The sequence below is a fragment of the Prionailurus bengalensis genome, unplaced genomic scaffold (genome assembly GCF_016509475.1).
Source record: "Prionailurus bengalensis isolate Pbe53 unplaced genomic scaffold, Fcat_Pben_1.1_paternal_pri Un_scaffold_55, whole genome shotgun sequence".
NCBI classification, from domain to species: Eukaryota; Metazoa; Chordata; class Mammalia; order Carnivora; family Felidae; genus Prionailurus; species Prionailurus bengalensis.
The window spans coordinates 51,207-78,389 of NW_025091157.1; the positions used below are offsets into that span (position 1 = coordinate 51,207).

General features: G+C 42.1%; 1 protein-coding gene across 1 annotated transcript in view; it reads left to right on the plus strand.

Annotated features, from left to right (window-relative positions):
* Positions 1-1,640: 1,640 nt before the first annotated feature.
* LOC122478370 (ankyrin repeat domain-containing protein 26-like) overlaps positions 1,641-27,183 on the plus strand; it is a gene marked incomplete at its 3' end in the record, with an annotated part of 140,411 nt that continues 114,868 nt past the window's right edge. Inside the window, exons 1-4 of the mRNA XM_043572009.1 lie at positions 1,641-1,733; positions 9,950-10,040; positions 13,903-13,939; positions 19,341-19,413. Coding sequence (XP_043427944.1) covers positions 9,953-10,040; positions 13,903-13,939; positions 19,341-19,413 — 198 coding nt within the window. The remainder of the gene's footprint in view (positions 1,734-9,949; positions 10,041-13,902; positions 13,940-19,340; positions 19,414-27,183) is intronic.

Sequence of the window (27,183 nt, forward strand, 5' to 3'; positions counted from 1 at the left end):
AAAACGAGGAACCCTGGAGGTATCGCAATCTCAGCTTTCAAGTTCTATTCCAAAGCTGTAGTAATCCAAACAGTATGGTGGGTACTGGCGTACAAAATAGCCTTATAGCTCAGTGGAATAGAACCGCAAACCCAGACATCAATCCACCACTGTATGGTCAGTTCATCTTCTACACACAGGAACGACTATCCAGTGGGGAAAAGGCATTCTCTTCACCAAATGGTGTTGGGAAAACTGGACAAGCCACATGCCAAAGAATGAACCTGGACCAATTTCTGTACCATACACACAAATAAACTCAGAATGAATTAAACACCTAAGTGTGAGACTTGAAACCATAAAAACAAAAAAAAATCCTTGAAGAGAGCACAGGCCGTCATTTCTCTGACTTTGGCTGTAGCCACATTTTACTAGTTATGTCTCTTGAGCCAAGGGAAATACAGCAAGAATAAAGTTTGGGGACTATATCAACCTACGAAGCTTTTGCACAGTGAAGGAAACCGTCAAAACCGAAAGGCAACCTCTGGAATGGGAGAACAAATTTGGAAATGTTTTGCAAATCCAGTAAAGGGTTAGTATCCACAATGTCTAAAAAATGGATACAGGTCAACATCACCCCCCTCCAAAAGAGCCCAGTTTACAAATGAGCAGTAGACATAACCAGACACTTTTCCAAAGACAACATACAGATGGTCAACAGACACATGAAAAGATGCTCCCCCAAACTACAACGAGATACCACGTCACACCTGTCAGAATGGCTACACTCCAAGACACAAGAAGCAAGTGTTTGCGAGGATGTGGAGACAAAGGAAACCTCTTGCACCGTTGGAGGAAATGCAGATGGGGGCGGGCCCTGTGGAAAACAGTATGGAGGTTCCTCACAAAATTAAAACCAGAACTCTCCTATGATCCAGTAATTGCACTCGTGGATACTACCCAAGAGAATACAAAAACACGAATTCCACGGGACACACACACTCCTGTGTTTATTGCAGCATTATTTCCAACACCCAGCGCAAGCGTCCATTGACAGCTGAGTGAACCAAGACGAAGCCCTATATGAATGTATGTGTGTGTGTATATGTATATCCATACACAGACACACACACACACACACACACACACACACACACTGTAATATTACTCAATCATAAAACAATGAAATCTTGCCGTTTGCAATCACCTGGATCGAGCCTGAGTGTAATATGGTAAGCAAAGTCAGGGAAAGACAAATGCCATATGATTTTACTCATGTAGCACTTAAGAAACAACAAACGAGCAAAGGGAGGAAACAAAAGGGGAGAGAAAGCAAGAAATAGGCTCTTCACTGCAGAGAAGAAACGGCTGGTTGCGGAGTGGAGGTGAGTGGTGGGAGGGGTGAAAGAGATGATGGGGATGAAGGAGTGCCCTTGTCATGATGAGCACGGGGTGAGTATGGAGTTGGTGAATCACTATATTGTACAACTTAAACTAAGATAACTCTGGATGTTGCGATTACTGGCATTAAAATAAAACTTAATGAAAAAACCAGAGGCCAATTTTAATGATACCAAGAAACTTCGTGCAATAAACAGATAGGCGACCTTTCCCTTAACTTTTTTAAATTGTGTTGTTAAATGAATGAACATGTTTTTCTTTTATTTTTTTTGCTCTAAAGGCTTTCCGACAAACCTGCTCCTGATGATTCATGGTCTACATCATCTAGCCAAGTCTTAGATTTTGGGACCAAGGTAAAGTACCCTCCTGTGAAACTCACTTTCCTGCTCTGAATTGAGTTTTCTCCCTTATTTACTCTGAACATTTAAGAGGAGCCTGTGTATCATCATTTTATGTGTGTCATGGAAAGTTAGCAAGAACAAACCACTTTACAGATACATGACACGTTGAATGTTTTGTTTTGTTTTGTTGTACTTTGGTAAATCGTACAGGTGGAGGCTGATAAAAGAATGGGCTGGAAAATATATAATGACCGTCATATTATATTGGGAAAAGCTTTCCCATCAGGGAGGCAATATGACATTTGCTTAAGGATAAGGATTCTCACTGTGATAGTAACATGACTGATAATACTCATGCCTAAATGAAACCTGATGGGGTCCAAGTATCTATTGCAGTCCCCCCCCCCCCCCGCCCAAGGCAAGTTTTATTTTAGTGACATACAGGATTTTCCTTTGGCTCTATCCTTTGTTCTACATTTAGACTAAAATAATATTAGAAAATGTAGAAATTACATGTTTACATTATTTCTCAACATTTACCTTACAAAGCTGTTCTCCTGTAGTTTTCAAATAACTGCATGAAGAGTAAGTTAAAATTGTGCATCTCCCCGAAGAATACGTATTTTGCTGAAAAGAGTAGCTCTATGAGCAGAGGCTCTTCATAGCCAAGTTGTCAACTTTCTGATTTCAGAAATCTTTCCTATTGTAGCTTTGAACACTATCTCCTCCCAGTCCTTGTGTCAGATTCTAAAATTTAAAGCTTCAGACATCTGATATTTATTTCAGTATTCATTTCAAAGCCCCTCAGTCATGATAAGCTCCTGGAGGTTAGGAAACACACTTGTTTGAGTCCTGGAGCTCCTAGAATAACGTCTTGCTTGGAAGAAGCAATGTCATGGTTTTTGAATGTGAATAAATGAGTAGGGAAATGGAATTCCGTAGAATGGAGTTTGAAAAGTAACAAAATACGCATGATATATCACAATTAAATATGTGAATTTAAAAAGTCAGGCTTCAGTTTATATTCTGTTTTAGTGTCTAACATGTATAAACGCAAATGAATTCTATTGAGGAATCAGGAGTTACATAAGAAAGAAGGTTACAGTATATTTTTAGTATCCTCCTATTGTGAGCTTAACATTGCAGAGAAAAAGTCCTCAGCCTTTGCTTGTGTAACCCCATCTGTGTCCCATGACACACATCCTTTGAAGGTTCCCATTTCTTCCTAGAATTCTCATTCCCAATTCTTTCTCCATAGTGAATGTTGACGTGTTAGGAACCTCTCTTTTTCTGTTCTTTTGTTAGTCTAGTAATAATTTCTAGCTTTTCGGAAGCGATAGATGCCAGGAATTGAACAGTTTATTTATAGTGAAAAAAATTAAATTATTTATTACAGCATTTATAACCAGATAACTGTAGAGTGATAAGAGTCAGTATTATTAGGGATATACTGTGAATCAAAGCCTCTCTCTAACATAAATATTAGATAGATAGATAGATAGATAGATGGATATAGATATAGATAGATAGATAGATAGGTATAGATAGAGATAGAGATAGAGATATATATATAATATACAGTTACATACACATATATATTTACACTTATATATATACACACACATACATGTATACACATATATATATACACACACACACACACACATATATATATATATATATATATACACACACCCATAGAGAGAGACATATATCTTTAAACGGTTCAAAAGAGACTATTGTTCATAGTATATTCCCAATCCTACTTATGTACCTGTTGAAAAATGCATGTTGTTTCCACTTACCTTCTTTTGCTCACATTTTTCCTTTTCTTTTTTGTCTTAAGCTCATGCTTGATTGATTGGTCATGTGTTTTTTTTGTTTGTTTGTTTCTTTTTCCCTCTTCTCCCCCCATGCTTTTTACGTTTTTTTAAAAAATTTTAACGTTTATTAATTTTTGAGACAGAGAGAGACACAGAGTGCAAGCGGGGTAGGGGCAGAGACAGAGGCAGACACAGAATCCAAAGCAGGCTGCAGGCTCCGAGCTGTCAACACAGAGCTCAACGTGGGGCTGAAACCCACAAGCCGTGAGATCATGACTCATGAGCTGAAGGTGGATGCTGAACTGACTGTGCCACATACGTGTTCCCCGCACCAGGCTCTTTTTTAATGGTTTACCCCTACCCTAATTTGTCCTTGCAGAAAGTATTTTTTTAGTGTCTGTTCTTTTAGTACATCACTTTCTGTCAACTCCATTGTCAACATATTGGTTATGGAATTCTACTGTCTGTGTGTGGTTTCCATCCAGGACTCATTGCCCCACAAGGTTTATTATTCTTGTTTTTCTCTTTCTTGGAAGGGGCTGAGCTAAATGTTTTTGAAATGTTTGTATTTCTCTTGGAAAGGGAGGGAGAGAGAGAAAGAATGAGCAAGTGCTCGTTGTTGTGATCTGACAATATGCAAGGTATGATCTCAGTCCTTTTATATTTGTGGAGGGCTGTTTTGTGACCCAGGATGTCACTTGGAGTCATTGGAGAATGTTCTATGTGCACTTAAGAAGAATGTGCGTTCTACTGCCGTTGGATGAAAAGATCTTAATATATCGGTGTTGATATCCATGTATATAAATGCATATATATTAGGCCCATATATATCTATGTATATCTGAATACATCTGGTCCAATGACACATTGGATCTGTGTTTCCGTACTGATTTTCTGCCTTGACGATACGCCTATTGCCATGAGTGGAGTCTTAAAGTCGTCTACAATCATGGCATTTGTATGTATACATTTAATCATGTTTGTGATTAATCGATTCATATGGGTGGGCGTTTCACTTTGGGGCCATAAACATTTGCAAGTGTTAGCTCCTCTTGATGGATTGACCCCTTAGTTGTGACCCAATGCCCTTCTGAATCTGTTCCTACAGTCTCTGGTTTAAAATCTAGTCTTTCTGGTGGAAGTGTGGCGACTCCAGCTTTCTTTTGACTTCTAGTAGCATGATAGGTGGTTGCCCATACCTTCACTTTGAATCTGGAGGTGTCCTGGGGTCTAAAATCAGTTTCTTGTTGACAACATATAGATGGATCTTGTTCTTTGGTTTTGTTTTGTGTTTTCCCCATTCTGATTCCCTGTGTCTTTTGATTGGGGCATTGAGTCCATTCACATTCAGAGTGATTAGTTAAACATATGGATTTAGTGTCATTGTGTTATCTGAAGGTTTCATGCTTTTGGTGAGGCCTCTGGTCCTTTGTAGTCTCTGCTGCTTTCCCCTCACAGAGTCGCCCCTTACGATCTCCTGCAGGGCTGGTTTAGTGGTCATGAACTCCATTAGGGTTTGTGTGTCTGGGAAAGCCTTTCTCTCTCTTTCTATTCTAAATGACAGCCTTGCCGGGGAAGGGATTCTTCGCCGCAGATGTTCCCATTCAGCACATTGACCGTTTGCTACCCCTCCCTTCTGCCCTGCCAAGGTTCTTTGGACAGGTCTGCTGCTACCCTTATGTGTCTTCCCTTGTCGAATAAGACCCGTTTGTCCCTAGCTGCTTTCAGAATCCTCTCCTTATCTTTGTAGTTTTCCAGTTTCGCTATGGCATGTCGTGGTGTTGACCTGGGTTTGTTGATTTGGAAAGGAATTCTTCTGTGCCGCCAGGACTTGCATGCCCGTTTGCTTCCCCAGATGAGGGAAGCTCTCAGCTATACGTTGTTCAAAACAACCTTCTGCCCCTTTCTCTCACTCGTCTTCTTCTGGGACTCGTAGGATGTGGCTAATATTTCATCTCACCGAATCACGTCGGTCTCTAGTACCTGCCTCGTGATCTAGTCATTTCCTTCCTTTCCTTTCTCTGCTTCATCTTTGTCCACCATTGGATCTTCTGTTCACCCATTCTGTCTGCTGCTTCTCCCGTCCTTGCTGTCACTGCATCTAGTTTACTTTGTATCTCCTTTACACCATTTCATTTTCAGCGTTCATCGTGACGATTCCTTAGGTCCTTGATCTCTGAAGCAGTAGATTGTCTGCTGTCTTCTGTGCGTGGTTGCAAGCGCAACTATGCGTCTTATGAGTGTCATTCCAAAAATGTGCTCACATATATTGTTTCTGTGTCTTTTGAGCCCTTCTCTGGCTGTCCTTTCTTCCCGGAATGTTTTTTGAGGAGAATTCTTCGATTTCGTCGTTTTGGCTAGATTCCTGCCCTTTATGTGTGTTAATAGCTTGTTCTGTGTCCCACACCTGCGAGTACTACTATATTAAAAAGAGCTCCTACACGCTCCAGGGCCTGGCAGTTGAACAAATGTTTTTGGAGTGTGTTGTGTGCACTCTTTCGGTGCGTCTTTGGCTACTGTTCCCGCTACTTGGAGTGGCGGTCTGGGCCTTCCACCAGGTGTGCTTAGATTTGTTGGTTGAAGTAATCCTGGGAAAAAGGAGAAGAAGGTGGTGAAGTATCCTTAGCCCAAACAAAAAGAGAAATGACTGGAGTGGAAAAAAAGACCAGGCAGTGACTCAAAGGAGCTCTAGGGCTTAATCCAGAAAGAGAGGGAGGAAAATGAAGAAGGAGACCTAGAAAAGTATAGAGAAAATGCACAATCAAACCCACAAAGAACCAGAACAGAGGAACAAAGGGAGAAAAATATATAGATATATCTCTATCTATCTATCTATCTATCTATGTATAGATATACAGGTATATATTAAGATATACAGATAAATGTAGAGATATAATTAGCTTTGACCCACGTCAACTCGAGACTACTAGGCTGTTTCCAAAGGGAGACGAGGAAAGAGGAGAGTAGAAAGAGGAAAAAGGGAAAAGAGAAGAAAGGGAAAGCAAAGGAAAGAAAAGATGGGCGCGTGGGTGTCTCAGTAGGTGAAGCGTCCGACTCTTGCATTTGGCTCACGTCATGTTGTCGCTGTTGGTGGGTTCGAAACCCCCATCAGGTTCTGCAGTGAGAGCATGGATCCTGCTCGGATTCTCTCTCTCTCCCTCTCTCTGCCTGTCTTCTGCCTGATCACTCACTCTCTGTCTCTCTCCAAATAAAGAAATAAACATTAAAAAAGAAAAGGAAAGACAAAAGAATAATAACTCAAATGAAAACAAACAAACTAAGATAGAAAACCGGAGGAGAGTTGTCTATTGGTGCCTGGGACTGGTGGCTGTGCTGGTCTAGACGACGGGCTGTCTGGTCCCATCAGTGTCAGTCTCACTCCTATAGAGAAGCAGTTACGAGGCACAGAGAGTCAGGGTTTGGTGTAATGGGCCTGCCTCCACGGAGGCTCACTGTCCATTCCCTGAAGCCCCACGATGTTGGTCATGGGGAGAGAAATGGCGACACCCCAATCTCTCCTGCCCACACGAGGTGTCTCAAAACTCACTGTCTAGGCTCTCCTCACGGAATAGCCTGGGGAGCCGGCTTGCCTTGCTGCACAGTCCCCTGTGCCACCTGAGCACTGAGCTGGGATTCAAAACCCTGTAGGATCCCGCTTTGCTCGGACCTGGTAGTGGAGTTGCGCCACTCTGCCCAGTGGACAGAGGGCCTCTGGCTCGTGCCTGCACGGTCTTTTTCCCTTGGGCAGGGCAATACCTCCCCTTTCCACCGTACTCAAGGTGTTCTCTCCCAGTGTAGCCCTGAGATTGCTACCAAGCCTAGGGGCGGCTCCCTCCAAACCAGGCATGGGAGGTGGTAGCTCTGGTCTAGAGAAAGTCTGGCCACCTTGAAAATACTGTTTTTTCAGCCTCTAAGGCGGTTTTGCAAAGTAGAAACTGGCTCTCTGGGCCTCTCCTTGGTCTGTGGTCCGGACAGGCTTTCTCATATCCAAAGGCACTTCCCACAGCCTCTCTCTCTACCTTCCTTTCGTTTCTCCACCAAAGGGCTTCCCCCACTCCATGCCTGTGCTGCCCATTTTATTTCTCCCAATTCGCATACACACCCTTCTGTCCCGCCAAGCTGTCACTCTGCACCTGTGGAGATTTTTCTGTCCCTCTGCAGCCTGTATTCCTGGCATTCCAAGTGTTGTGACCTCAATACTGCTGTGTTTGAGGGACAAGGGAAATTCTGATCCCCTCCCCTGCCATCTTAACTCCCCCTCCACCTTTTACTTTCTTTTTCGCAATTTCAAAGTTGGGTGCCTAATCGACTAAGTCACCCAGGCCCCCCAAGAATACTTGTTTTCAATGGGAAGATGTTCGAAGGCCAATAAAATGGCCCTAGTGTCCAGAAAAGAATGGCAAAGTTAGAATGGGCTTTTGATTTTCTCATGTGGGGCTATAATAAGTTCCAGTAAACTCTTAGTGGAGACATCATATAGGTATACGTTGGACCCTTGAACAAGATGGGTTTGGACTGTGGGAGTCCACATACATACAGATTACTTTTCAATAAATACAGTACCATCCTGTATTTTCTCCTCCATATGATTGTCTTTTTCGTCTTGGTTTTTTTTTTTTTTTTAATTATTTATTTTGGGAGAGAGAGAGAGGACAGAGCACGTGAGTAGGGAAGCGGGGGCAGAGAGAGAATCTTCATCAGGCTCCAGACTGCCAGCGTTGAACTCAGGAAGTCTAGATCATGACCTGAGCCAAAGTCAAGAGCCTGACCCTGAACCGACAGTGCCACCCAGCACCCCTCCCTTACGATTTTCTTAGTAACCTTTTCTTCAGTTGATAGTGTAAGGATACAGTATGTAATACATATAACAGGGGAAACATGCATTAATCGACTGTGTATATTGTTGGTAAGCTCAGCATTCCGTTATCCTAACCCTGACCTCCCATGCTCAGTGTACAGAGTCAGTGGCCAAATGAGGCCGAAAAGGTAGATTAGACCTAGAGAGCGTATACAAGCGCTTCTGCTGTAATGTTCTGGTTTTCAATACATATATACTTTTTGATTTCTAAGTGTAATTGCTTCTAAAGTAGGAAATTCAGTAGGCATTTTTGTTTTTTTGATTTGGTGTTGAGGTTTCAAAAGATATTTGTGGATTTTCGAGTGCATGGCCATCAGAGCCCGTAACCCTTGCTTTGTTCAAGGGTCAACGGTAGAGTGATTTGGTACTTTTGAGATCTTCTCAGTGAGATTAGTGTAAATGTTTTGACCTTAATTACTTGGTCCTTGTATACTGAGTACGTACGAAGCAGTTAGCTACTGAGTGTACAAGTGGAGGGTTTAGGTTGTTGTGGTCGGAGCAGAAAAGTAAGTCAACAGCAATCCGTTATAAGTCACTATAAAGGCTTCATCGATAGGAAATGGACAATGTTAGTTGAGAGAAAATTGGGGGGGCGTTTGTAGTGAGGATGAGGATGAGAGTGGGAGTGGGAATTTTGGTAGTCGGAAAAGATCTGAGAGTGGCAAAAGGTGCCAAGTGAAAGATGAGAAGGACCAGTCGTGTAGACCGTGGCGAGGGACATTCTGGACAGAGAGGACCACGGATCATCATTTTACTCCAATGTCTTGGAGTCACCAAGAAGTAGGAAGGCTCACTCCATCATCATAATCATTATTATTGTTGTGTGTAAAAAAGAGAGTGTGCATAGGGAAATGAGTGACTAAGACATACATGTTCTTATACTTGCCGTTTGAATGCTTACTACACATTGTGAAGAGTTCCATACCTATATCTACATTGTTTCTGCTACTAGTTCACCGTGATTTTCAGAAAAGTTTTTTCTTACTACTTTGCCATTCGATCCAACCCTTCTTTCGTCAAGAAAAAGGTCAAGCCTTTGTTTCCCTAAACGAAGCAGCAGCTACAACAGTGTTTGGTTGATACTCAACATGATATACTCCAAAGTTTCTGATCATGTGAGGTGTGAATTGACACTGAAACAAATGTCTGCCATTTGATTAGAAGCAGTTTTCATTTATAGCAAGTACATTTTAAAGAATTTGTTTCAAAACTTATTTCAAATGTCCTTTTATTTTGGTCAGGAATGCAAAGGAAGGTGTTTTGTTAGTTCCTTTTTGAAATGTGCATATACAAGCCAGGCTTCTGCCTTTGAAAGTATTTATTCTGGCCTTCCATGATCAGTTTAGAGAGTCAATAGCCAAATGAAGATTCAAAGGGACGCTGAATCAAGAGAGCATATATGAGGTTTTGTATTTAAATGTTTTGGTGTTGAATACATTTTCCTTATTTGTAAGTCTGATTGTTATTAAAATCATAAATTCAGAACTTTTCTCGGAAAAGGCTTAGGAAGTCTTCACGCAACTCATTACTGATGCTACTTTTAACAGAGTATGTCTGAGAAGCCCAACAAAGATGTTCCTCATGTCTCTGGAGCTGTGGATCAGAAAGGGCAAAGGATATTACATGGACAAGTAGAAGGTAAGAACTGTATTTTATTCAAAGGTCATTTGACAGAAGGTTGATTTAAAACAGGAATACTGACATGTTCTAATATCTAAAGAAAACGGCCTGTTAAGTGCACAGGAAAGAGAAAGAGATGTGAAAAGGAGGTAAGTTGCATATCGTATGTGGTGTCAGCAACAGATTAAATTGAGAGTGCCACCAAAGGAGCTAAATGACTAGTTCCCTTTCAAGACCCTGGAAGGCCCGAGGAACCTCAGGAAAGAAGAGAAGAGCCAAAGAGGGAATCATGTGAATGGCAGAGACTACAGGGAATAAATGAAGGAAAGTAAGCCGGTGTGTATGGTGTTTCTACTGGAAGGTGGTAAAATACACTAGTTCTTTAAAGGGAAGAGCAGACTATTGGAAATGCAGCAACACTATCAGGTGAGCTTCTCGTACCAGAATTTGTCAGAGTCGTATCCCCAAATGTTCCCACTCTTACTGTTATCCTCACTGTTGGCAAGACATTAAGGACTGACCTAGCTGATGATGCAGAGTTATGTCCTAAGTACCATGGGTGAACATAAGCGTTTGTAGTCAGCGATAAATGTATATACGTTAATGCCATATAAAATGGGGGTACTTCATACGGTAGTATCCTTTAGGGCAAAATAAGAGAATTGGAAGGAGGGTCACATAAGGAGACATCAAGATAACGCATCGGACATTTTGGATGCCGTATTTGTGACTTTTGATTACTTTGGCAATAACTGCCTTTAATAGGTGAACTATATTTTTAACGTTCTAGGAAAATAAGGAAAAGAAACAAAAGCACACTATAATCAGTAGTATGTTTTCATATTCTGTCTGACAGTTCTGATTGTTGTAGAATGATCCCTGGTACTTCTTTGATTCCTATCTGCCAGAAAAATGAACTAAGTCCTAGGTAGTTGGAGAAAATTAACTGATTTTTCATATTTCAGAGAACTTTTATATGGTAGAACATAGGGGCAATCACCAGGATTTGCTCTCTCTCTCTCTCTCTCTCTCTCTCTCTCTTTTCGGAGTAAAATAAGATTGTTGCTTGTTTCACACTTTCTGACATCATGATTTCATGTATTCCTTTTAAACCTTTCTTCAAATGGATATATAGGGATGTAGGAATTTTCAAGTCAAATACCAAGAAAAGAGATTCCAGGAAAGGTATTCTGTGACATAACCTTCTGACTGTAACCACGTGTAAGACATCAACCCAAACAATAAAATTTCACAAAGTGCAGTTGTGTTAGAGGCATCCCAGTGACACCCAGATTTGATGATTCACTAGAGGAGCTCACAGGACTCCGCATATAGTTGTAGTCATGCGTGTGGATTGGTATGGGGACAGGCTAGAAAGGCCAATCTGCACCGAGCAATGGTGCACGGGGTGAAAGGCCAGAGGAAACCAAGCGCAGGCTTCCAGGAATCCTTTCTCTATGGAGTTGGCAGGATGTGCTAAATTCCTCCAGCATGAAATTAGGACAGCACAAGTGAAATGTTGTGGGCCAGTACGAGGCTTATGGATACTCAGTGCCCGAGGTTTTCATCAAATGCTAATCACATAGGCATCTTCTCCTTAGCATGTCCCAAAATTCCAGGTTTCCAGAAAGGAAATCAAGTGTACGGCCTTAAGCACATTGAGTGTAGCAGCACTTAGGCACAGTGAACCACTCTTAACCAGCTAGGGAATGGTGGGAACCCTCCTTAAATCCAAGATCCCAGGGAACAGCCAAGGGCCAGTCATTCAAGTAGGATGTTCTGAGGGTAGCCATCTTCGGCCTGCTGGGTGAAATCTGTTCTGCATAGGAATTATAGCCCTGACGTCATTTTTGGTGGTGTCTTCAAATTGTTTTACTAGCAAGTAACATGACGGTTACCATGGTACTGGTTTCAGTTTCATCATCCATATGAAGTAGGTATTTGTGTAAAAAGTACTAGGGCAATATTAGGTCATTATCATCTTTTTATTTTTTTCTGTGATTAAGCTTTCATTATGATTCTTAGGTGTGATCAACATAATAATTTTTGATTTAAGATTAGAATGAAAATCTCTTAATTATCTGGAAATCCCAGGTTTGATTCCTATGGTGCTGAACCCTGTTTGTAGGTATAAGATTTCGGATCACATTCATCAATTGTTTTCTTGCCTAAGTATACAAATAACTGTTGTATTTTTGTGTTTTGTTTATGCATTTTCATATACTTCCAAACGGGAGACAGTACCCCTATTGTGTTACTTTGATCTCTATTTTAATGTTCAAGGTGACTGTATCATGAGTTAGTATATGCTAAGAGTAGCTTCAATGGATACCATATTTTGTTGTTTTTGTTGTTTCATACATTTAATAAGCCTGATTTTTGACATCAGTTTTAAGTTCACAGCAAAATATCATAGGAAGTACAGAGAGTCTCCATATACCATACCGCGCTCCCGTACACGCCTAGCCTCCCCTGCTGTTACCATCTGGCACGACAGTGGTCCATTTTTAGTAGGATTTTTGTTTTTCAGTTCCTTGCTTTAGTTTTGAGCGAGAGAGCATGCATGCGTGTGAGCAGCCAACGGGCAGAGGGAGAGGGGGGAAAGAATCCTGTGCTGTCAGCACAGAGCCTGATGCAGGACTTGATCCCATGAACGGTGAGATCATGACCTGAGCTCAAATCCAGAGTTGGACGCTGAAGCAACTGAGCCACCCAGGCACCCTGACGACAGTGGTGCATTTTCTACGGACACGAACTGTTCATTTGGAGGCCAAGTCTCTAATGTGCATTAGTGTTCAGCCTTGGTGTTATACATTCTATGAGTTTTAACAAATGTGTAATGATGTGAATCCACCTTTGTGGTATCGTGTGAAAGAGTTGCACTGCCTTAAAAGTCCTCTGTGCTGTGCCCGTTTATCCCTACGTTCACCCCAACCCTTAGCTCCATAGCCTTGCTCTTTCCAGGTGTCATATAGTTAGAATCATAGAGTGGATGTCTTTGAATGTTTAGAAAGTGAAAATATCCTGGCAATTGAATGTAGGCATTCAAGCTATTCTTTGCCCTTTGTTTCGTTTAGTTGCTCATCAGTAGAGGATCTGATGGCCTCTGCCTCCCATGAAAAAAAGTATGATTTCTCTAGATGTGTGTCACCTAATGGGGAGGGTTGAGAAAAATGACATCATGAACCACTACAGAGCACTCACATTGGGATCCTCCTCCTCTGTGATGTGCGGTGGGTCTAGATAGACTCTCTAGCAATGGAAGGAGACAGCCTCAAGAGGTTAGAACGATATCAAACTGGAATGCCAAATCTTTCCTTCTTGCCTTGCCAGTGGAAATAAGGCCAGGGAGAGTCTGTTTGCTATGGTTTGGCCATGCTGCAAAGTACAATGGCTATAGAGCACACGTTGTGAGGGGGTGTTTCCTCCTAAGACTGAGGAGTGTCTGCTGAAGAGCTGGGGAAGTTCTGCCGTGTTCCCGCAAAATAAAGATACTCTCTTTCAACTCCTCTAGGAGTGGAAGTCCAGAAAAATCATGCTAGTTTCAGTCTGACATTGGCCGCTCATGATAATCATTCTCCTAACGCTACCAGTTGCCTCCAGTGCCATAGAGTCGGTCAGTGATGGCCATTGTAAACATCAGTTCCCCTGTAGGTGTCAAATTCTGATAAAACCCATTCTTGCTTTTGGTCAATATAGAGGAGAAAGTAAGATTTCTTAGTGCTTTAAGCCTACGAATGGTCTAATTACCATTCAGTGTAGCGTGGTTTCCAGGTGTGGTCCCAAAGCAATACTTTTTCACAAATCGTAAGCCGTACACTTGTAATTTCCTCTAGTTTTTCGATTGTTGATTTCACATGTATTTTGCTTTCTTCTTTAGGAGCAGATAAGAATGCTGAGGAAGATTCTATAGCCAGGTAGGATTTTTATGGATTTGTAAAACTGACATTTGCTGGGGCACCCGGGTGGCTCAGTGGGTTCAGGGTGTGACTCTTGACTTCAACTCAGGTTTGTGAGTTCAAGCCCCACGCCGGGGTTTGCGCTGACAGCCTCCTTGGGATATGTTTCCCGATTTCTGTGTGCACTCACTCCCAAAGTATAAAGGAATGAAATGAAATGAAACGGATAATGAAAGGAAAGGAAAGGGAATGAATGAACTGAAAATTATGTGTCTCCTAAGGGAACGCAGAGAACAAAACCAGTTGTTGCGTGTTCTACGCTGGACCAGACACTGTATCCTATGGGTACCATCTGTTCAGTTCTATAGTCATTGTACAGCTTTGCAAAGTAGCTGTGTTATTGTAGCCTACTTTTTATTACTTTGGCAACTGTGGTTCAGGGAGGTTGATGACTCGACCATGCTTCCATAGTTAACGGGTAGCTGAGGGGCTTTGCCCGTCAGCCCTTGAAGCTTCCGCATCCATTCTCTGGTTCCTCAGCAGCACGGAGATGAAGATACAGATCCTAGGGCAGATCAACTCAGAATGTCAAAGATAATGATGTCGGAACACGAATTTAGGGTTTGCTTAAGAACCCAGGTGAGGCCAAGCATTTGGCCTCATGTATTTGACCACTAGTGCTAACACAAGTCATTAGTGCAGTGGTAACTCGTCCCTTGTTTTTACCATCCGAGATTTTAGGGTGGATGTCAGCTATGGCCATGGTGTCAAGGCTTTTACATAATAAGCAAGATGTCGTCAGGCAAGTCCTTAGACGTAGTGATATCCCCTCTTCTTGAGACAAATGAGTTTTCTGTAAAACAAGGATATCTAGTTGTAGACCATGTTACGTTAATTAAACTCACTCTCTATTTTGAGGATATTGCTATATGATTCTCTGTTGCCTAAGTTCCCAGGCTGGTTTCCCTTTGGGCTAGTACCCTTGTCTAGTTCTAGGAAGCTTTTTGGGTTTTTTTGCAGTTTTTTTTCCCCATGACTTTTTGTACTCTGTTTTTGCCTTTTGACTTTCTTCTCTGGTTTCCTTGCTATTTCTTCTTCTTCTTTTTTTTTTTTTCCAAAAATTTCCCCACTTCGGCCAGCGAAGGACTCTCCGTTTTTCTAGAGGCCAAATCAAAAGCACTTAGGGTCTCAAGATTTACGGAACCACAGACATTAATTCCTCAAAACACCCTCTGGTACGTCAACCTATGTTTCAGCTCCTTGCCCAATGGTTGTTTCCCTGGAGAATTTGAAACTCAAAAGAGATTGAAGTGACCTATTTGGATATGATAAGTGACAGAAATGCGATTTACATTCTGGTTTTCTTTTTTTCTTTCTGTCTTTCCTTTCTTCCTTCTTTTTGTCTTCATCTTGCAGGCAACTGTTTTAATAATAGAAAGCTGGGGAGTTGGTCTAATGAATACAGTGCAGGAGGGTAAGAATCGAATTAGCAGAGGAGACCAGGTTTCAAGGAGAACAACACTGAGTTGGTTAGGAATACGAGTTTGAGAAAAGATGTCAGAATATGGGGGTTTATGCCAAGTGAGATAAAGGTGAATGACAAGAACGAAGGACCCAGGATTAGGGGAGTTGTTTAGAAAGGCATATTCAAATAGAGAGTTCAAGAGGGTCGTGACCAGGTTTCTGCTTTTGTGTGCGTTGGTTTCATTGAAGGTGCGAGCATACCTCAGCTTTTCTGATGAGAGAGATTAAAAATCATTTGAGCAGCTGGGAAGAGTCTGTTTACAGCAAATAGAAATATGATATCCCCTACTTCCACCCCAACTGAGGGAGGATAGCTTAGATCCTCTCAAGGAATTGGGGGTGGGGGGTGGAGATTCCGAGCATCAGGGATGTATGGCCCAAGGCAAGCTGTCTCCTCACTCCACCTCTTTTCCTAAATCTGTGATGCCCTTCCCATGTACTTGTAGGGCTGGGCAGGGGTAGGACTGACTTGTCAAATCAGTAAGGGAGCTTCATCTGGATCGGTGATAACATGCCTATGTTGAGGTGACTGTGTGGATGACTGAGACTGCCAGTTAGCTTGTTCTCCAGGAGCAGGACATGGTTCCTACCCTCGGTCATTTGAGCCCATCCTTGTTGTAGGTGTGTGTGGCTTCATAGGCTAAAGATTGAAAGGTTGGGGGATGCCACAGAACCGTGCCGAAGAGTGATATAGGAGTGGGAGCTCATAGGGAAGAAAATAGTCAGGCAGCGTATAGAGAAACAGAGGCACAACTACCAGGACCATTTTGATCACAGTCTCTGTCCTTGGGTAGCTGAATGCCCCTGAAGGCTTGGAATGTCTTGCTAGTTATTATGGACCTAAATAAGGCAAGACCAGTGTGGGAACAATGTTGGCCTTGGGAACTTTGACTCTTTCCATCTCGAGTTAGTACTACCACTCATAACATAGAAACCGAAACTTTGATACGTTTACTTAAACGGAGGTCTACCTGACACACAAGGTAATATGTGATGCAACAACTCTGGATGTTTCACCGTGATCGCCATAAGCGTAGCTCCCATCTGTTAATGTATGATGCTATGACGATACCACTGGCTAGATTCCCTATGCTGTACCTTTGAGCCTTGTGATTTATTCATTCTATAACTGGAACCCTGAACTCCCCTCTCCCCTTCACCCACTTTGTCCATCCCCCCACCTCCCCTCCCTTCTGGCAAGAGTCAAATCTCTGCATTTATGGGTCTGTTTCTGCTTTTGCTCTGTTTGTTCATTTATTCCCCTTTTTACATTCTACACAGAAGTGAAATCATATAGGATTTGTCTTTCTCTGTCTGACTTATTTCACTTACCCTCATACCATCTAGGTACATCCATGATGTTGCAGATGGCAGGATCGCATTCTCATTTATAGCTGCGTAATATTTCAGTGTGTGCATGTCTCTTGTGTGTGTGTGTGTGTGTGTGTGTGTGTGTGTGTCTGCGTGTGTGTGTGTGGTCTCTTCATGTATTGGTGGACACTTGGGTTGCTTCCGTATCTTGTCTATTGTAAATAATGCTATAATAAAGATAGGGGTGCATATATCTTTTCAAATTAGTACTTCCATTTCCCTTGGGTAAATAAATACCCAGTAGTGGAATCACTGGATCCTGTGGTATTTGTGTTGTAAATTCATTGAGGCCCCTCCTTAGTGGCTTTCACTGTGGCGATACCAATTTATATCCCATGACCGGTGCACAAGGGTTGTTTTTCCTCCACACCCTGAGCAACCCTTGTTGTTTCCTGTGTGTTGAAACTGAGCCATTCTGACAGATGTGAGGTGAGAAGTCATTGTGGTAACGTTTATACATTTCATTTTCAACCATTTCAGAGCATTGTCTGCCTGTCACATTTGGTTATGGAAACTCAGACTGGGTCTTTCCTGGAGATTTCACAGGGTAGGAGAGGTCGAGGCCAAATAGAGAACAGAAAGCTTTTTTTTAAAACAGGGTCCAAATTGTGAAAGCCCTGTACTCTGGAAAGCGTAAAACACTGATGAAAGAAATTGAAGGTGACGGAAAGAAAGAGAAAGACCTCCGATGCTCACAGATGGGAAGAATACATATTTTTAAAGTGTCTACACTACCCAAAGCCATCTACAGATGTCATGCAATCCCTGTCACCATACCAACAGCATTTGTCACAGAGCTAGACAAACAAGCCTACAGGTTGTATAGAACCACAAAAGACCTTGAACGGCCAAAGCAATATTGAAAACGAGGAACCCTGGAGGTATCGCAATCTCAGCTTTCAAGTTCTATTCCAAAGCTGTAGTAATCCAAACAGTATGGTGGGTACTGGCGTACAAAATAGCCTTATAGCTCAGTGGAATAGAACCGCAAACCCAGACATCAATCCACCACTGTATGGTCAGTTCATCTTCTACACACAGGAACGACTATCCAGTGGGGAAAAGGCATTCTCTTCACCAAATGGTGTTGGGAAAACTGGACAAGCCACATGCCAAAGAATGAACCTGGACCAATTTCTGTACCATACACACAAATAAACTCAGAATGAATTAAACACCTAAGTGTGAGACTTGAAACCATAAAAACAAAAAAAAATCCTTGAAGAGAGCACAGGCCGTCATTTCTCTGACTTTGGCTGTAGCCACATTTTACTAGTTATGTCTCTTGAGCCAAGGGAAATCCAGCAAGAATAAAGTTTGGGGACTATATCAACCTACGAAGCTTTTGCACAGTGAAGGAAACCGTCAAAACCGAAAGGCAACCTCTGGAATGGGAGAACAAATTTGGAAATGTTTTGCAAATCCAGTAAAGGGTTAGTATCCACAATGTCTAAAAAATGGATACAGGTCAACATCACCCCCCTCCAAAAGAGCCCAGTTTACAAATGAGCAGTAGACATAACCAGACACTTTTCCAAAGACAACATACAGATGGTCAACAGACACATGAAAAGATGCTCCCCCAAACTACAACGAGATACCACGTCACACCTGTCAGAATGGCTACACTCCAAGACACAAGAAGCAAGTGTTTGCGAGGATGTGGAGACAAAGGAAACCTCTTGCACCGTTGGAGGAAATGCAGATGGGGGCGGGCCCTGTGGAAAACAGTATGGAGGTTCCTCACAAAATTAAAACCAGAACTCTCCTATGATCCAGTAATTGCACTCGTGGATACTACCCAAGAGAATACAAAAACACGAATTCCACGGGACACACACACTCCTGTGTTTATTGCAGCATTATTTCCAACACCCAGCGCAAGCGTCCATTGACAGCTGAGTGAACCAAGACGAAGCCCTATATGAATGTATGTGTGTGTGTATATGTATATCCATACACAGACACACACACACACACACACACACACACACACACACTGTAATATTACTCAATCATAAAACAATGAAATCTTGCCGTTTGCAATCACCTGGATCGAGCCTGAGTGTAATATGGTAAGCAAAGTCAGGGAAAGACAAATGCCATATGATTTTACTCATGTAGCACTTAAGAAACAACAAACGAGCAAAGGGAGGAAACAAAAGGGGAGAGAAAGCAAGAAATAGGCTCTTCACTGCAGAGAAGAAACGGCTGGTTGCGGAGTGGAGGTGAGTGGTGGGAGGGGTGAAAGAGATGATGGGGATGAAGGAGTGCCCTTGTCATGATGAGCACGGGGTGAGTATGGAGTTGGTGAATCACTATATTGTACAACTTAAACTAAGATAACTCTGGATGTTGCGATTACTGGCATTAAAATAAAACTTAATGAAAAAACCAGAGGCCAATTTTAATGATACCAAGAAACTTCGTGCAATAAACAGATAGGCGACCTTTCCCTTAACTTTTTTAAATTGTGTTGTTAAATGAATGAACATGTTTTTCTTTTATTTTTTTTGCTCTAAAGGCTTTCCGACAAACCTGCTCCTGATGATTCATGGTCTACATCATCTAGCCAAGTCTTAGATTTTGGGACCAAGGTAAAGTACCCTCCTGTGAAACTCACTTTCCTGCTCTGAATTGAGTTTTCTCCCTTATTTACTCTGAACATTTAAGAGGAGCCTGTGTATCATCATTTTATGTGTGTCATGGAAAGTTAGCAAGAACAAACCACTTTACAGATACATGACACGTTGAATGTTTTGTTTTGTTTTGTTGTACTTTGGTAAATCGTACAGGTGGAGGCTGATAAAAGAATGGGCTGGAAAATATATAATGACCGTCATATTATATTGGGAAAAGCTTTCCCATCAGGGAGGCAATATGACATTTGCTTAAGGATAAGGATTCTCACTGTGATAGTAACATGACTGATAATACTCATGCCTAAATGAAACCTGATGGGGTCCAAGTATCTATTGCAGTCCCCCCCCCCCCCGCCCAAGGCAAGTTTTATTTTAGTGACATACAGGATTTTCCTTTGGCTCTATCCTTTGTTCTACATTTAGACTAAAATAATATTAGAAAATGTAGAAATTACATGTTTACATTATTTCTCAACATTTACCTTACAAAGCTGTTCTCCTGTAGTTTTCAAATAACTGCATGAAGAGTAAGTTAAAATTGTGCATCTCCCCGAAGAATACGTATTTTGCTGAAAAGAGTAGCTCTATGAGCAGAGGCTCTTCATAGCCAAGTTGTCAACTTTCTGATTTCAGAAATCTTTCCTATTGTAGCTTTGAACACTATCTCCTCCCAGTCCTTGTGTCAGATTCTAAAATTTAAAGCTTCAGACATCTGATATTTATTTCAGTATTCATTTCAAAGCCCCTCAGTCATGATAAGCTCCTGGAGGTTAGGAAACACACTTGTTTGAGTCCTGGAGCTCCTAGAATAACGTCTTGCTTGGAAGAAGCAATGTCATGGTTTTTGAATGTGAATAAATGAGTAGGGAAATGGAATTCCGTAGAATGGAGTTTGAAAAGTAACAAAATACGCATGATATATCACAATTAAATATGTGAATTTAAAAAGTCAGGCTTCAGTTTATATTCTGTTTTAGTGTCTAACATGTATAAACGCAAATGAATTCTATTGAGGAATCAGGAGTTACATAAGAAAGAAGGTTACAGTATAGTTTTAGTATCCTCCTATTGTGAGCTTAACATTGCAGAGAAAAAGTCCTCAGCCTTTGCTTGTGTAACCCCATCTGTGTCCCATGACACACATCCTTTGAAGGTTCCCATTTCTTCCTAGAATTCTCATTCCCAATTCTTTCTCCATAGTGAATGTTGACGTGTTAGGAACCTCTCTTTTTCTGTTCTTTTGTTAGTCTAGTAATAATTTCTAGCTTTTCGGAAGCGATAGATGCCAGGAATTGAACAGTTTATTTATAGTGAAAAAAATTAAATTATTTATTACAGCATTTATAACCAGATAACTGTAGAGTGATAAGAGTCAGTATTATTAGGGATATACTGTGAATCAAAGCCTCTCTCTAACATAAATATTAGATAGATAGATAGATAGATAGATAGATGGATATAGATAGAGATAGAGATAGAGATATATATCTATATATCTAGAGATATATATATAATATACAGTTACATACACATATATATTACACTTATATATATACACACACATACACACTCAAAAGAGACTATTGTTCATAGTATATTCCCAATCCTACTTATGTACCTGTTGAAAAATGCATGTTGTTTCCACTTACCTTCTTTTGCTCACATTTTTCCTTTTCTTTTTTGTCTTAAGCTCATGCTTGATTGATTGGTCATGTGTTTTTTTTGTTTGTTTGTTTCTTTTTCCCTCTTCTCCCCCCATGCTTTTTACGTTTTTTTAAAAAATTTTAACGTTTATTAATTTTTGAGACAGAGAGAGACACAGAGTGCAAGCGGGGTAGGGGCAGAGACAGAGGCAGACACAGAATCCAAAGCAGGCTGCAGGCTCCGAGCTGTCAACACAGAGCTCAACGTGGGGCTGAAACCCACAAGCCGTGAGATCATGACTCATGAGCTGAAGGTGGATGCTGAACTGACTGTGCCACATACGTGTTCCCCGCACCAGGCTCTTTTTTAATGGTTTACCCCTACCCTAATTTGTCCTTGCAGAAAGTATTTTTTTAGTGTCTGTTCTTTTAGTACATCACTTTCTGTCAACTCCATTGTCAACATATTGGTTATGGAATTCTACTGTCTGTGTGTGGTTTCCATCCAGGACTCATTGCCCCACAAGGTTTATTATTCTTGTTTTTCTCTTTCTTGGAAGGGGCTGAGCTAAATGTTTTTGAAATGTTTGTATTTCTCTTGGAAAGGGAGGGAGAGAGAGAAAGAATGAGCAAGTGCTCGTTGTTGTGATCTGACAATATGCAAGGTATGATCTCAGTCCTTTTATATTTGTGGAGGGCTGTTTTGTGACCCAGGATGTCACTTGGAGTCATTGGAGAATGTTCTATGTGCACTTAAGAAGAATGTGCGTTCTACTGCCGTTGGATGAAAAGATCTTAATATATCGGTGTTGATATCCATGTATATAAATGCATATATATTAGGCCCATATATATCTATGTATATCTGAATACATCTGGTCCAATGACACATTGGATCTGTGTTTCCGTACTGATTTTCTGCCTTGACGATACGCCTATTGCCATGAGTGGAGTCTTAAAGTCGTCTACAATCATGGCATTTGTATGTATACATTTAATCATGTTTGTGATTAATCGATTCATATGGGTGGGCGTTTCACTTTGGGGCCATAAACATTTGCAAGTGTTAGCTCCTCTTGATGGATTGACCCCTTAGTTGTGACCCAATGCCCTTCTGAATCTGTTCCTACAGTCTCTGGTTTAAAATCTAGTCTTTCTGGTGGAAGTGTGGCGACTCCAGCTTTCTTTTGACTTCTAGTAGCATGATAGGTGGTTGCCCATACCTTCACTTTGAATCTGGAGGTGTCCTGGGGTCTAAAATCAGTTTCTTGTTGACAACATATAGATGGATCTTGTTCTTTGGTTTTGTTTTGTGTTTTCCCCATTCTGATTCCCTGTGTCTTTTGATTGGGGCATTGAGTCCATTCACATTCAGAGTGATTAGTTAAACATATGGATTTAGTGTCATTGTGTTATCTGAAGGTTTCATGCTTTTGGTGAGGCCTCTGGTCCTTTGTAGTCTCTGCTGCTTTCCCCTCACAGAGTCGCCCCTTACGATCTCCTGCAGGGCTGGTTTAGTGGTCATGAACTCCATTAGGGTTTGTGTGTCTGGGAAAGCCTTTCTCTCTCTTTCTATTCTAAATGACAGCCTTGCCGGGGAAGGGATTCTTCGCCGCAGATGTTCCCATTCAGCACATTGACCGTTTGCTACCCCTCCCTTCTGCCCTGCCAAGGTTCTTTGGACAGGTCTGCTGCTACCCTTATGTGTCTTCCCTTGTCGAATAAGACCCGTTTGTCCCTAGCTGCTTTCAGAATCCTCTCCTTATCTTTGTAGTTTTCCAGTTTCGCTATGGCATGTCGTGGTGTTGACCTGGGTTTGTTGATTTGGAAAGGAATTCTTCTGTGCCGCCAGGACTTGCATGCCCGTTTGCTTCCCCAGATGAGGGAAGCTCTCAGCTATACGTTGTTCAAAACAACCTTCTGCCCCTTTCTCTCACTCGTCTTCTTCTGGGACTCGTAGGATGTGGCTAATATTTCATCTCACCGAATCACGTCGGTCTCTAGTACCTGCCTCGTGATCTAGTCATTTCCTTCCTTTCCTTTCTCTGCTTCATCTTTGTCCACCATTGGATCTTCTGTTCACCCATTCTGTCTGCTGCTTCTCCCGTCCTTGCTGTCACTGCATCTAGTTTACTTTGTATCTCCTTTACACCATTTCATTTTCAGCGTTCATCGTGACGATTCCTTAGGTCCTTGATCTCTGAAGCAGTAGATTGTCTGCTGTCTTCTGTGCGTGGTTGCAAGCGCAACTATGCGTCTTATGAGTGTCATTCCAAAAATGTGCTCACATATATTGTTTCTGTGTCTTTTGAGCCCTTCTCTGGCTGTCCTTTCTTCCCGGAATGTTTTTTGAGGAGAATTCTTCGATTTCGTCGTTTTGGCTAGATTCCTGCCCTTTATGTGTGTTAATAGCTTGTTCTGTGTCCCACACCTGCGAGTACTACTATATTAAAAAGAGCTCCTACACGCTCCAGGGCCTGGCAGTTGAACAAATGTTTTTGGAGTGTGTTGTGTGCACTCTTTCGGTGCGTCTTTGGCTACTGTTCCCGCTACTTGGAGTGGCGGTCTGGGCCTTCCACCAGGTGTGCTTAGATTTGTTGGTTGAAGTAATCCTGGGAAAAAGGAGAAGAAGGTGGTGAAGTATCCTTAGCCCAAACAAAAAGAGAAATGACTGGAGTGGAAAAAAAGACCAGGCAGTGACTCAAAGGAGCTCTAGGGCTTAATCCAGAAAGAGAGGGAGGAAAATGAAGAAGGAGACCTAGAAAAGTATAGAGAAAATGCACAATCAAACCCACAAAGAACCAGAACAGAGGAACAAAGGGAGAAAAATATATAGATATATCTCTATCTATCTATCTATCTATCTATGTATAGATATACAGGTATATATTAAGATATACAGATAAATGTAGAGATATAATTAGCTTTGACCCACGTCAACTCGAGACTACTAGGCTGTTTCCAAAGGGAGACGAGGAAAGAGGAGAGTAGAAAGAGGAAAAAGGGAAAAGAGAAGAAAGGGAAAGCAAAGGAAAGAAAAGATGGGCGCGTGGGTGTCTCAGTAGGTGAAGCGTCCGACTCTTGCATTTGGCTCACGTCATGTTGTCGCTGTTGGTGGGTTCGAAACCCCCATCAGGTTCTGCAGTGAGAGCATGGATCCTGCTCGGATTCTCTCTCTCTCCCTCTCTCTGCCTGTCTTCTGCCTGATCACTCACTCTCTGTCTCTCTCCAAATAAAGAAATAAACATTAAAAAAGAAAAGGAAAGACAAAAGAATAATAACTCAAATGAAAACAAACAAACTAAGATAGAAAACCGGAGGAGAGTTGTCTATTGGTGCCTGGGACTGGTGGCTGTGCTGGTCTAGACGACGGGCTGTCTGGTCCCATCAGTGTCAGTCTCACTCCTATAGAGAAGCAGTTACGAGGCACAGAGAGTCAGGGTTTGGTGTAATGGGCCTGCCTCCACGGAGGCTCACTGTCCATTCCCTGAAGCCCCACGATGTTGGTCATGGGGAGAGAAATGGCGACACCCCAATCTCTCCTGCCCACACGAGGTGTCTCAAAACTCACTGTCTAGGCTCTCCTCACGGAATAGCCTGGGGAGCCGGCTTGCCTTGCTGCACAGTCCCCTGTGCCACCTGAGCACTGAGCTGGGATTCAAAACCCTGTAGGATCCCGCTTTGCTCGGACCTGGTAGTGGAGTTGCGCCACTCTGCCCAGTGGACAGAGGGCCTCTGGCTCGTGCCTGCACGGTCTTTTTCCCTTGGGCAGGGCAATACCTCCCCTTTCCACCGTACTCAAGGTGTTCTCTCCCAGTGTAGCCCTGAGATTGCTACCAAGCCTAGGGGCGGCTCCCTCCAAACCAGGCATGGGAGGTGGTAGCTCTGGTCTAGAGAAAGTCTGGCCACCTTGAAAATACTGTTTTTTCAGCCTCTAAGGCGGTTTTGCAAAGTAGAAACTGGCTCTCTGGGCCTCTCCTTGGTCTGTGGTCCGGACAGGCTTTCTCATATCCAAAGGCACTTCCCACAGCCTCTCTCTCTACCTTCCTTTCGTTTCTCCACCAAAGGGCTTCCCCCACTCCATGCCTGTGCTGCCCATTTTATTTCTCCCAATTCGCATACACACCCTTCTGTCCCGCCAAGCTGTCACTCTGCACCTGTGGAGATTTTTCTGTCCCTCTGCAGCCTGTATTCCTGGCATTCCAAGTGTTGTGACCTCAATACTGCTGTGTTTGAGGGACAAGGGAAATTCTGATCCCCTCCCCTGCCATCTTAACTCCCCCTCCACCTTTTACTTTCTTTTTCGCAATTTCAAAGTTGGGTGCCTAATCGACTAAGTCACCCAGGCCCCCCAAGAATACTTGTTTTCAATGGGAAGATGTTCGAAGGCCAATAAAATGGCCCTAGTGTCCAGAAAAGAATGGCAAAGTTAGAATGGGCTTTTGATTTTCTCATGTGGGGCTATAATAAGTTCCAGTAAACTCTTAGTGGAGACATCATATAGGTATACGTTGGACCCTTGAACAAGATGGGTTTGGACTGTGGGAGTCCACATACATACAGATTACTTTTCAATAAATACAGTACCATCCTGTATTTTCTCCTCCATATGATTGTCTTTTTCGTCTTGGTTTTTTTTTTTTTTTTAATTATTTATTTTGGGAGAGAGAGAGAGGACAGAGCACGTGAGTAGGGAAGCGGGGGCAGAGAGAGAATCTTCATCAGGCTCCAGACTGCCAGCGTTGAACTCAGGAAGTCTAGATCATGACCTGAGCCAAAGTCAAGAGCCTGACCCTGAACCGACAGTGCCACCCAGCACCCCTCCCTTACGATTTTCTTAGTAACCTTTTCTTCAGTTGATAGTGTAAGGATACAGTATGTAATACATATAACAGGGGAAACATGCATTAATCGACTGTGTATATTGTTGGTAAGCTCAGCATTCCGTTATCCTAACCCTGACCTCCCATGCTCAGTGTACAGAGTCAGTGGCCAAATGAGGCCGAAAAGGTAGATTAGACCTAGAGAGCGTATACAAGCGCTTCTGCTGTAATGTTCTGGTTTTCAATACATATATACTTTTTGATTTCTAAGTGTAATTGCTTCTAAAGTAGGAAATTCAGTAGGCATTTTTGTTTTTTTGATTTGGTGTTGAGGTTTCAAAAGATATTTGTGGATTTTCGAGTGCATGGCCATCAGAGCCCGTAACCCTTGCTTTGTTCAAGGGTCAACGGTAGAGTGATTTGGTACTTTTGAGATCTTCTCAGTGAGATTAGTGTAAATGTTTTGACCTTAATTACTTGGTCCTTGTATACTGAGTACGTACGAAGCAGTTAGCTACTGAGTGTACAAGTGGAGGGTTTAGGTTGTTGTGGTCGGAGCAGAAAAGTAAGTCAACAGCAATCCGTTATAAGTCACTATAAAGGCTTCATCGATAGGAAATGGACAATGTTAGTTGAGAGAAAATTGGGGGGGCGTTTGTAGTGAGGATGAGGATGAGAGTGGGAGTGGGAATTTTGGTAGTCGGAAAAGATCTGAGAGTGGCAAAAGGTGCCAAGTGAAAGATGAGAAGGACCAGTCGTGTAGACCGTGGCGAGGGACATTCTGGACAGAGAGGACCACGGATCATCATTTTACTCCAATGTCTTGGAGTCACCAAGAAGTAGGAAGGCTCACTCCATCATCATAATCATTATTATTGTTGTGTGTAAAAAAGAGAGTGTGCATAGGGAAATGAGTGACTAAGACATACATGTTCTTATACTTGCCGTTTGAATGCTTACTACACATTGTGAAGAGTTCCATACCTATATCTACATTGTTTCTGCTACTAGTTCACCGTGATTTTCAGAAAAGTTTTTTCTTACTACTTTGCCATTCGATCCAACCCTTCTTTCGTCAAGAAAAAGGTCAAGCCTTTGTTTCCCTAAACGAAGCAGCAGCTACAACAGTGTTTGGTTGATACTCAACATGATATACTCCAAAGTTTCTGATCATGTGAGGTGTGAATTGACACTGAAACAAATGTCTGCCATTTGATTAGAAGCAGTTTTCATTTATAGCAAGTACATTTTAAAGAATT